At 44.2% G+C, this 12268-nt stretch overlaps 1 protein-coding gene across 1 annotated transcript in view; it reads left to right on the top strand.

The window, feature by feature from the left end:
• LOC144781259 (phospholipase B1, membrane-associated-like) overlaps nucleotides 1–12268 on the top strand; it is a 211649-nt gene that overhangs the window by 175118 nt on the left and 24263 nt on the right. The window contains exon 12 of the mRNA XM_078660002.1: nucleotides 7897–7978. Coding sequence (XP_078516128.1) covers nucleotides 7897–7978 — 82 coding nt within the window. The remainder of the gene's footprint in view (nucleotides 1–7896; nucleotides 7979–12268) is intronic.

Raw genomic sequence — 12268 nt, 5'->3', positions numbered from 1 at the left:
ATTGTGGAGACAGTTGTACTGGAGTGAGGGAAATTACAAGCACTGTAGTACTGCAGTGAAGGAAACTATCTAAAGTGATAAATAGTGTTCCTTTGTCATTGCAAATGCATAGGATTGACACTGCGTCACAATAAACTAATTTCAATTGTTAAGAGATACGTCATTTACCTGTCCCAGGCGTAGCACATGGAGAACAGGTCCAAGTGCGGGAGATTAGCCTCACTACAGGTCTCTTACTCAGGCGTAGGCGTTAACTATTGCCTCCGACGTAATTGCAATGTATAGCAAACCAACTGAACCGTCTATAAATGCAAAGACCTATGCACAGAGTTTAGACTAGTGTTTGAAACAAAGCGCTCGCCAGAACATATTGCTGCTGTGAGAGATGCACCTATTTTCTGGTCACTGCAACGACCCCAGTATTGAAGCAAATGTGGATGCTCGCGCGTGACAGGGCATCCCATATTTGGTCTCCGAACAGTGACACATAGCTCATCGTATACCATTGCTGCCAAGCTTCCGCTTTGTTTATCTGTGACATTTATGTGCTGCCAGTGTGGTTATTTGTGAAACATTAGTGCCCTATGTGTGACACTTTGTCATTAATCGAGAGTAGGAAAGAGCAGTCATGTCCATGTAATGATTTGTTTCAGAAATTACTCCTTTCAATGCGCCGTAAGAGCTGTCCTTTTCTGAAGTGCGTCCCAGGAAAGAAAACTAAGAATTTCATGCAGCACTACTGCTAAAGGAAGTTAGATCCCAAATGGCCCACTTTACATAGGGTGCACATCATTAGAGAATGGGTCCCTGAGTTTTTAGGGCCTTCCAGATAGCTCACGCTGTCATGTTGTAAAAGTCCTTTTGTGGACTTACTGACAACCTGCAGCGGTTTTTTATCCCGTCCATTGCTTACCTTTGATTGGCTACATTGTCACTTTCATTTGCTTTCTTCATATTCAATGGCTTTCCTTGTTTGTCCCTTCCCCGGAGCATAGTCTCTTTACCAACCTCTTGACTAGCTGACTTCTGTTTTGCTGCTTACTTTTAGATAACTACTTTTTTCTCTTTGATTATGTACTCCATCATACTGGATGTGTTTTCCAGCTCTCTTTCACCCAAATCCCCTGTGGTCTCCCTCGTTGCTGCTCACTCTCACTCCCATATCGTTCTCCCTGATCCCTTACGCTCCATGTTGCTGTCTCCCTTGTGTGCTTCTCTGCAGGCCACCTATGTTGCTTTCTTCTTCATACCCCGGTTGCTTCTCACATCCTCCTCCCTTACCATTGCCACTGCTGGCCCCCCTCCACAACTCATGCCACTGTTTTTTATAAGTATATATTTTTGGTGTAGTCAAAGGCAGGGAATTTCTTCAGACCCTCCACAAAAATTCTATTGTGTATTTACAATTTCTTTTTTTATTTGACTCATCTAAATCGCACCCATTAGTTTAGTTCGCTCAATTAAAGTTTGCAAGAAATTGAGCCCGCATCATTCTGTAGGCATGAGTATGTGGTGACGCATGCACGTGCCTACAGAATGACGCGGTCACCAACAGCAGACTCACCAGTGCACCTTTTTGGTTCTTTGCTGATGTAATGTAATGTAACGTGGCTTGTACTGTGCAAACCTATCACTCGTGAGGGTATCCAGGTGCTGAGTAGGCGCGGGCTCTGCAGAGAGATTCAGGTGAAAAGCAAGGTTTTCAGTTTCTTGCGGAATTGCTTAAGTGGCATGGCTGCCCTGATGTGCTGGGAAGGTCGTGCCAGGATTTGGCTGCCAAGTTGGGCCTCCCATCTTGCTTCTGTTTATACAGGGTTGAGCAAGAGTGATGTAGAGCAGAGGTTCCTGATTGGTTGGTGGAAAAGTAGGCAATGGTTGAGGTAGGTGGTACCTAGGTTGTGTATGCCTGGCTGCGTTTTCGAATGGGGAGCCAGTGTAGTTCTCGGAAGTGAGGTTTGATGTGTGTGGGACGGGTAAGGTTGAGTACTAGTCTGGCTGCTGCATTTTGGATGGTTTGGAGCTTGTGTGACAGGTGTACAGGCATGTCATCATAGAGGGTGTCATCTAAGGCCAGCCTGATTGTGATGAGGGCCTAGGTGACAGTCTTTCTGGTGTCTGAAGGGAGGTATTTGATGATATTTATAAACATGCTGACGATATGAAAGCAGTCAGAGGTGACGGTGTTGATTGGATGTCTCATGGCGAGGTTGGTGCCCCTGAGGATGCCCAGGATTCTGGTATGGTCAGAGGGTGTAGGAGTTGGGTCTAATTTTGTGGGCAACCAGGTGGAATCCCAGCGTGAGCTTTTGTTGCCAAAAATCCACATTTCCTTGATGTTGGTGTTGAGCTTGAGGTAGTTCGCTCTCATCCAGTTGGCCAACTCCAGTCCGCGCCTACTCAGCACCTGGATACCCTCATGGGTGATAGGTTTGCACTGTACAAGCCACATTATATTACATTACATCAGCAAAGAACCATCCAGTTGGCCAATTTGGTTAAGCACATTTTGAATTTACTTTTCGTGGTGTTGGTGTCTTCGGATAGTGATAGGAAGAGTTGGGTGTTGGCAACGTATGAGATGATGTTTAGACAGTGGCCCACATGATGCTTGCTAGAGGAGTCATTTATACCTTGAAGAGAGTACGGCTCAGTGAGGAGTCATGCGGGATTCATAGATGAGGCGAACAATGGCAGGTTGTCCTGTGGCGCCCTTCGAGTCAGGAAGGAGGCCCTCCACTTGAGAGCTGGTCCCAGGATTCCAGTTTATGGAGTCTGGAGATGAGTATGTTGCGGGAAACTGTGTTGCAGTGGCTGAAATGTTAGGAGGATTAATGGAGCAGTCTGGCCTCGATTTAGTATAGTGCGCATGTTGTCCGAAGCTATGATGAGGGCCACTGTGGTTGCTGCAGAAACCTGAGAGCAAGTTGTCCAGGAGTTTAAACCATTCAGGGTGGTGTTAGAGCTGTTGGTTGATTACCTTTTCTATAAATTTGGCTTGGAAAGGGAGCAAGGAAATGGGTCAGTAGTTGCTGAGAACTTCTGGTCTAAGGATGGTTTCTTGAGGATCAGGATGACCTCTGCATGTTTCCAAGCATCTGGGAATGTGGCTTTAGCAATAGAGGTGTTGATGATACTTTTGAGTGCTGTGCTTATTGTCGGTCTCCCAAGGTTGAAGAAGCGGTGTGGATATGGGTCAGTAGGGGGCTTGATTGGTTGGATTCCATTATAGCCGCTGTGTCTTCTTTGATCAGTGAGGTCCACTTCGTAAGTGGGGTGTCCATAGTGGTGTAGGTCGGAGATGAGCGGGGTTGGTAGGGTGTGGTTGAGGGTCAGAGTTCCTGTAGATTTTAGAAATTGTGTTGTGAAAGAAGTCATGGGTAAAGGAGTTTGAGGTGGCTGCAGGATGAGTAAATTCCTTAACGATGGCAAAGAATGTTTTGTATTTGATGTTGTTGGCTTCAATCCTCTGGGTCAGAGCTTTATTCTTGGTGCCTTTCAGTTCATAGTGGTAGATACTGAGTGAGATCTTGTAGGCATTCCTGGAGGCGGGCTCTTGTGCGGTTGTCCATTTTCTCTCAAACTGTTTGCATCGTCTCTTGTACTCTCTGAGTGCATCGCTGTACCAGGTTGCTTGTTTGTCCTCTTCGGGTTGACATTTTTGAGGGGTGCGAGGATGTCAGCAATACCGTTTTTGAAACAATCTGTGTTTCTATTGGTGTCATCAGAGAAGATTAGAGGGTGGCACTGGAGGGTGTTGATCCATGTAACTTCAGTCACAATCTTCCAACTATGGCAAGGGGTGTGTAGCCTCTCCGTGGGTGTGGTGGGTACGGACGAGATGTTGAAGAGTATGATGAAGTGGTCCAACCATTTGAGTGGGGAGATGTGGCTGACCTTGATTTTACCACTGTAGGTAAACATGGGGTCTAGGGTGTCCTAAGGCATGTGTGGGGCTCTTGATGAGCTGAGTGAGGCTGATATTTTGTAGGCTGTCTAGTGGGAATTTGGTGTTTGAATCTGTGGGGTCATCAAGATGAAAGTTGAGGTCACCCAGGAGTAAGAAGTCTTTGGAGTTTAAGGAAAAGGGGTGATTAAGTCGGTGAGGAGGTTGCTGAAGTTACTCTGGAATCCTGGTGGCCGGTATGTGAGGATCCCTCAGATGGTGGATTTGCTGCATGTCTGGAACTTGAAAAGTAGGTGTTCAATAAACAAAGATTTTGGTTCGTTGGTGTTGGTGCATTTTATGGTGTCTTTGGGGATGATGGCGATGCCTACTCTTGGTTTCATGGTTCGATCATGGTGCAGGATCTCTTGTGTCCTGATGGGATGGTGTTGGCAATGACTGGGACAGATGAAGGGTTTAGCCAGTTCTTGGTGAGGAAGAGGAGGTCCTGATATTAAACAACAATGGTAAAAATATTGCTTTGTACCAATGCTGCTTAGCATCACCAAAATGCAGTGGCAAAGTCAGTAGGGCCCAAAAGCTAGACCTATTTGCTTTGCCAATGCGTGTTTTTCCTTTACTGAACTCTAACATTTGAAAATTAAATAACCCATTACCAAGAATGTACACAGGGTTCCAGAGGTGTCCCAGTGTCCAAGAACGACTTAAAAAAAGGCAATCAAGGAGCCTCCATCTCACGTGGTACATTGCACCAGTATTGTTTTTTGAGGCAAAAACCCAAATTTGCATTCTGGGGTATCTACGTTCTGCTTTTTCTTTAGGCATTTAGCTCAAAAGCAAGAGCCCGTTAACAGTGCATCACACATCAGGCTGTGTAACTTTGATCAAAATCTTTTCCAAGCTAATCAGCAGAGATGATGGAGTGACTGCAGCAGCTGCAGGGATTTAGCTGTTCTGCTCTTATGATCTGCAATTTTATATAATGCCAGAACCTATTTTTATTCTACTATGCAGCAGAAAATGATGCAGTATACATTTACTTCAGCACTGCTATCATGAGGAACAATTTGGGATTCAGCAAGCTGGGCAGCCTGGGGAGCTGCAACTGCTGAAGTCTTGAAAAGATAATGAGTTATGTTCATGAGTGGTCACAGGTGGTTCACGCATCATTGGCACCAGGGAATATGGAGCATCAATGTCCGCACGCAGGGCCTGCATCAGTGGTACCTTGGAGAGCATCTGTTAGCTGCCCTACAGAAAACCTTTATCAGTTGTGTGTGTGCAGTACATCCAGGGGCCATTCGCACTACAAGCAGCTGCAGCCCCTCCCAGCACGTTTATCAGGTACCTCTCTTTCTTTGTACATTCATCCCCCCTTTGAAGCACATTCATCAGTGATATAGCAGCACTGAGTGTATCAATAGTGGTCCTACAATGACCACTGCTGCTACACTCTTGTGAGATACATGAAAGAGAAGGGCCCGAGAGTAAGATTAAACATCAAGCCTCCAAGCTCAAGTGGTACACACTTTTATAGAAAGTTAACAAATAACCCATCATTATAAAAAGGCATCAGTGTTTGAGCAATCCTTGGATCTGCCATGAATTAGCTTATTGAAACACAATCAATTCTGGGTCATCCCTTGGCTATCATTTGCCCAGCATTAGGCCTACTCATTGCAAACGTTAATGACACTATAGCAAGAACAGAGCTGTTAAGCCTGGGTTCCCCTAAACGTCCCCCCAAAGTATTGATCGATAAAGGATTATCTTTACATTTTACAATCAATGGCCAAATATCCTGGAGTGACAGTGTGACTCTTCTACCCATGCTTGTCTCAAGCCCCTACATTCTGCCGCTACAGAGCATCGTAAAGATGGGTGAAGGGTAGAAATTCCTAGAGTAGTTCAAATAGTGGGAGAAACTGCATAGCACAGTCCTGGGTGCGGTTATGGCGCACATGCAAAACCTCTTCCATTGCTTCATTCTGCTGGCCGCAGCCACAGATATCTACAGGGTGGCCACTCCCAGCTCCTCAGTAGCCAGCCGCCACATCCGAACAGCCATGACCTGTCCATTGTTGATGACTGCGAACTCTGTGTCATTGCTTCCTCCGAAACAGCAATCACAAATTAGCTTGCAAAGGTAGGCCATCAGTGGGATTGACTTCTCTACCAGGGCCCGGGCCCATCATGGCCCCTGATGTTCCATACATTCCTGTCACCACAACCGCCCAAGGATCCTGCTAGTGCCCACTACCCTGGAATCTGCCAGCTGCCATCGATGCCCGAGAGACCACGGTCTGCCACCAGTGGAGTCACTGGCAGCTGGAGGATGTCTGGAATGTCTGCTCTGGAAGCACATGGGAGAAGGGAGAAATACACCCACAGCCTTGTTCAGATCCCAGCCCAGTGGATGGGGATCTGTGCGGTCAGCATTCCAACATAACAAGATAGTCAGCTTGAAATGCATGAATAACAAACAGAGCAAAAAAACAACATCAACAGCAAAAATATAACTTGTGCGTCTGAGTCTACCCTTTGTTTGTACCACGGAAAGATAGAAATCAGCAGAGTACATGAACTTCCATTCTTGAGGCTGCTAGAGGCAGCATGTGAGCTGGGCACACTGGTTGCACCAAGAGCCGGTGCCAGGGGCACACCCTGGAGGGAGCAGCTCAGGTGGGCCATAGGGTGCCACTTCATGTAGTCTAGCTGAGTAACCTTTGACTGCAGCGACCACCCCCGGCTCCCGGGCACTCTGGGAGATTCCCTGCCATTGATCTGTCATTCATAGCATTTGTCTGCTTTTCTCCTTCTGCTGCTGGGACCATTCTTTAGGAATCTCTTCGTCTAAGAGTGCGTGTTATCACATCGACCTGTTGCATGGTAGAGTTTTTTGATGTGAGCCTCTGTATGAGACCTACTTTCTGCACCATCCCCAATGAAAACATTAATGGCTAAATATGTAAACATATTGTGGGCTGATCCGAAATCATGACAACCGTGCACGCCAATGACTAAAGGGGGCTGGCTCAAACCCATTCTGTGTATGTTATTTTTTAAATTGTGTGTTGTACTGACATGAGGTCTGGCAGACAACTAAAGATATATTTAGCCTTTAAAATGGGCAGGGTAAAATGTTTTGTGAAGAAAGTAACTATATATTTGGCACCTGATTTGGGTCCACGCTCGGTAAAATGAGACATGAGAAGCACAGTACAGTATTTGTAAAGACATACTGGTCTATATATTTAGAATACAAATTAATTCTGCATATTAAAGTCAATAAGCATGTCATATTAAATGGACGTGTTAATGTGTTATTCCTAATACTTGTGAGATGAAGTCATACCTTCAAAAAAATGTACCAGTAGAGTTGATAGTTTTAAATGTAGCTCCTAAATAAACTGGATATGTACATATTGTGAAACTAGATTTCTCACTTAAACTCAAACGTGTTTCAATCTGTCTCAAATTCATAGATATAGGGGCGGTGGAATTTGTTTCTTCATGATGGACTATGAGAAGAGGCTTAGGGAGATGGTGAATATCTTTCATACCATTACCCTGTCCTTTCACAGATTTTCAAGACATTGACACAGCCGGGAGGCTCGCCTCCCAATATTGTTTTGTGGTGTTTTGGATACAATAAGGCACTTGAATCTATTCAAGAGGTCTAGGGCCTTATTTATGAAGGCCTTGCGCTGCCGGTGCGTCACTTTTTCCCATGTTAAAAGTGACGCACTGGCAGCGCAAGGCCTTCATAAATAAGGCCCCTAGTGTTTTTAGTGTATTGATCCATCTGGTAGATGCATAAAATAGAAGTCGCCTTAACAATGGCAAAAGCCCTTGGATAGACCTGACTCATCTTTCCTTTGTATTTGAGCTTTAGCATATTTACAAATATCATAAAGTATTTTAAGATGAACAAAAACCCATCTCATCACAGGTGAAACTCAATATTTTCTTTCTATCTGTTTTCTTAACAGGTCTTTTTGCTCATGTTTGGTAAAACCAAAGGACAATTCTCCAGAGCTATTGGAGCTAATAGATCAGAACATGCAATTTCAGGTACGAACTGAAGCAGATGCCGCAGAAAGGATAATACAATGTGATTGAATCATAAGCCGCTGTGGAAAGGGGCGGGTGTTTTTTCTGACTATAACAAACCTGCCTCTTTTACTTATATAAGGCCAGTAAGGCCGGTCATGAATTTACAGCTTCTGTTTTTCAGGCGAAGAATCACAGCATGTACTATTTACAATAATTTATTTGGTATTGTCCGTTGGCCAACACAAAGCCCAAGCATCTATACATGCATCCAATTCTCTCTGGCCTAGACTTTTTTCCTCATTTGAACCTTTCAATCACTCTACTAGTTTCAGTGTCGTAGCCATTGTGTCATGGCCCCTAGCGCGAGGAAAGGAATGGGCCCTGTGGCTGCTGTTTGAACTCTGAAATACAGCAATAATCGGGGTTCCATGGACCCTTCAGGCCTCTGGACTCAGTGCTATTGCAACTGATACAGCAATGGAATCTACCACCCTGATTAGTATAGGTTATAAACTGGGGATTTTGTGTCTACCCTACTCTTGTCTGCAAATCACTCATGTAACAGTAGTGATCAGTCTATGAAGAATATGCCTTAGCATTGGCTTTACCAAAGTCCAGCAGTACATGGTACTCTGTGGTTAAACATTTTCCTGACACAGTATAACTGTAAAAGCAGTCCAATTACCCTGGAAGGCCATGACTATGTTTTATATGCCATTATCTCTTTATGTTTCCCAGACACTGCCCGCCCCAGTCAACTCTCACTGTAGCGCTTACTACTTGTTTGACCATATGCTTATTTTATGATGATTTTTTAACGGGTGAATGTCTTATGCTGTTTGCAATTGTGTAAATATATTGTACTCTGCAAAGCAAATTTTCCAATTCTGAATATCACATTTAGAATAGCCTCGAAAGGTTAATAGTTTCTAGACAGCATGCATGGCCAATTCTTGTGACAAAATGTATTTTATGTAAGGAAAAGACAAACATATTACTTGTGATACACTGACCCTCCCTGTGACCAATATATTGATATATTTTCTGTGGGTATTAAGTTGGTTATTTCAGTACATTTATTCGCAAGCCATTCATCAAATGAGTTCACAGGAAAAGTGACAATGAGCCTTCTCCTTTCATGCCCTTTTTAGTGATCCGGCACACCTGTCTGTACTTATAGGCTCTGGTGTAATCATCAAATAGAGAATGTAAACTATAACAAAAATCACCAACTAGGTCAAGGAAGAAGAGAGCCCTGATGTTGACATCAATGCAAATGCACAGATGCAGGTTTCCTCACTTATGATACCCTCAGATACCATAGGCGGCTATCCGCTTTGTTATGTCATATGTTGAATGAGCAAATCGACTGTCATTTGGGCTGATCCAGAGGCACCAGAACACTGCTGCGAAAAAGCTACTCAATCTTCACCCAATAGAACCATTTCAAACATACTCACAGCTGAACTGGCACATTGCATTTTCAGCCCCTCTTACAAAAACGTGTTGGGGGAACCTCATTCACTGTATAAGCAGGGTAACCATGTAAAATTCACTCCCAGCAAGGACCAGAAATCTCCAAGACCACCTAAAATTCAGGAAGGAAGTAAAGAACTGGCTCTTTCCAAAATGTAGATACTTCTTCTAGCAGAAACCAACCAGTGCTGAAATTAGCACAATCTCTGTCCACTTGGTACATGACCTACCGCACACTCAATATGGAAGTTTATTACCACAACCTTGAAGCAAAATCAAAGAGCATGATACTACTGGATTTTTGGGAATACAAATAGTATAATTATATTGAGTGAGTTACAAGCCAATCACTAATCACCTCACTTTCCACACAACTTACTATTGCATTCTTCACTCACCACCCAATATTATCCTACAAACTGGACAGTATTCCATAATATCAGTCCCTCTTACAACAAGCATTTGCAATGCAATAGGTCTCGCATTATAAAAGTTTGAGCAATTGGCATTGCTAATAATAATAATAATAATAATACACCAATAGCTCAAACATTCAGTTATGCCAGGGAATGGATGGAGGGAGATGAGAGGTTGATGCATGGAGGAACAAGAAGCACACAGGGGAAGGAAAAAGGGGTGGGAGGGGCATACAAGAGAATGTCAGGATGAGAGAATGAGACGCGCACATGGTTAGGTGAGGGGAATAGAGAGGTAGAACAGAGCGACACACGGAAGGGAGCCAAAAGGAATAGACAGAGAGCTAAAGTTGTAAAGTAGTTCCTAATGCAGTCCAAAGCAAACCTCGTTATTGAGATTGAAGGATATAACCAAACCGCCAAAAACATTATTTGAAAGATGAAGGCTCTTGGGTTGAGCCAATGTGATTGGCAAACTCTCAGCCAATGGCTGAAGGCTGCTTGCCGTAGGAAGCCAATGGTTTTAAGGTATGTACCCAAAATCCATTCTAGGAATATTGTAAGCAATGGGTCTGTCTGACAGCTCTGCTGTCCAAATTCAGACCTAAACCAGAAACATCGGACGTTACTATATTGTAATGCAGAGCATCCCAAGGTGGTAGCTAAGCAGCAGGCTGCAGAGACATATGCAGCAGGTGCATTGGTCTAGACTAGGCTTAGAGGGGAGAGGAACGCGAAACCCTGACTCGAGCCATGTGATGTGCTGACTGAGGTGAAAGGTCACTTTCTCGGGCGAAAATGCATAGAGGAAAAAATTTGGACTGCAAAAAAATCTCCTCAAAACCTTGTGCAGAGTAAATGTCAGTGTGGTGGCTGCTGCGATATTTAGCTTTAGGAAAAAGTACAGGGTTGAGGCCCTTAACCATAGGACTTTATCCTAAAGTTAAATCTTAACCTTAACTTAAGCGAAGGAAGGGAGAAAGTTGGGTTTGAGGTAAGTGTCTGGGTGAGTGCTGGTGTTAGGGTCACTTTAAGTGTTAAGGTCGGGTTGGTATAACCCAAGGTTATGGGTCAGACTCAGGTTTAGAGTTGGGGTGAGGACGTGGTTGGGGGACCGGCAACAGTTAGGGGTGAGTCTTAGTTTAAGTTGGTTACTTTGGTTTAGGGAAGCAACAGTGGGCCCCCTCTTTTTAATGAAAAGAAATAGAAAACAGAAATTAAACTTCCTGAAAACTAGGTCTGAGGTTTGCGAAATAATCCGAAAAATAAAGTTATTCTCATATTTTAGTCCCGAAGTTAACCTCATAGTGTCATGTGGAGTTAGGGTGATCACCTCACTAAAGCTCAGTAGTACGGATACTAGTACGTAACGTCTGTGTGATAGCTAAATGCATTCTGGGAGTTGTAGTCTGATTGTGCACTTACTGAACTAATCAGACTAACAAATGCAAGGAATGGCTTGTAGGGCAGTACTGGGAAAAGTCCTTGATGACCTGGAGTGTGGAGGGAAGGAGGGGCTACCCTATATAGTGCATGGTTTTCACTTCTGCAGATAGGGTAGCCATTAGCCGATCCATTACTTTCAAGACAACATGCCGGCTCTTGAGTTGCGTCACACCCCGCTATAGAGGACTGAATCCGAGTACAATGTAAAGTGAGTTCTGTGGGATTAATACTTTCACTTTCACCCCTGAAAGCAAGTAAAGGGCTGTTGACTAAAAAGGCAGGACAGGTCTGCAGAAGGCATGGAGCCATTTGGTAACTAGTTGTGCTATAGGTATTATAATTGATTTGTAACCATTACATCACTGCATTGCAGAAGAAGAAAAAAAGGTGCAATGATGGGTCTGCTCTTGCCAGTTGAGCCTTTCTATAAGTGAGAATGCATCACCTGAAGGTGTGCGCCAACAATATGACACTGGAGCCATTTTCCATGTTTTTTATTGACTGATTGAAGATGGTAGATGCCACTTAGATTGGTTAATAAAAAAAATGCAGAGTCAGCAAAACCACTTTTGATGGAGCAGAGATCCCAGCAGCAAATGGAAGCTACTAGACTTTCCCAAAAAATTAATAAAAACAAATAAATGATGTGTTGAGGCGCAATGGAGGAGCAGGTGATGGCAGACAATTAGGGGTGGCCAGGATAAAACACAAATAAAGCCTTGTGGGGTCTCTAGGGACAAAGTTGCACATGAAAGAGGAAGCAACACAGAGCGCGGAGTCGGAGCAGGTAGGAGAGAGCAGTGTGCAAGGAGAGAATAATACAGGGCATTGGGCAGAAGCACACTCGAGTGAGAGCAGCACACAATGGAGAGAGGAACACTGAGCATGCAAGGGGTACTGGGTGTACAGTGGAGGGAAGTAGCACACAAGGGAGAGAGCTTGAAAAAACACGTAGCCTCGTGGTGTGCTG

This window comes from Lissotriton helveticus, chromosome 9, assembly GCF_964261635.1.
Source record: "Lissotriton helveticus chromosome 9, aLisHel1.1, whole genome shotgun sequence".
Taxonomy (NCBI): Eukaryota; Metazoa; Chordata; class Amphibia; order Caudata; family Salamandridae; genus Lissotriton; species Lissotriton helveticus.
This window is presented reverse-complemented; position numbering and strand designations above follow the sequence as displayed.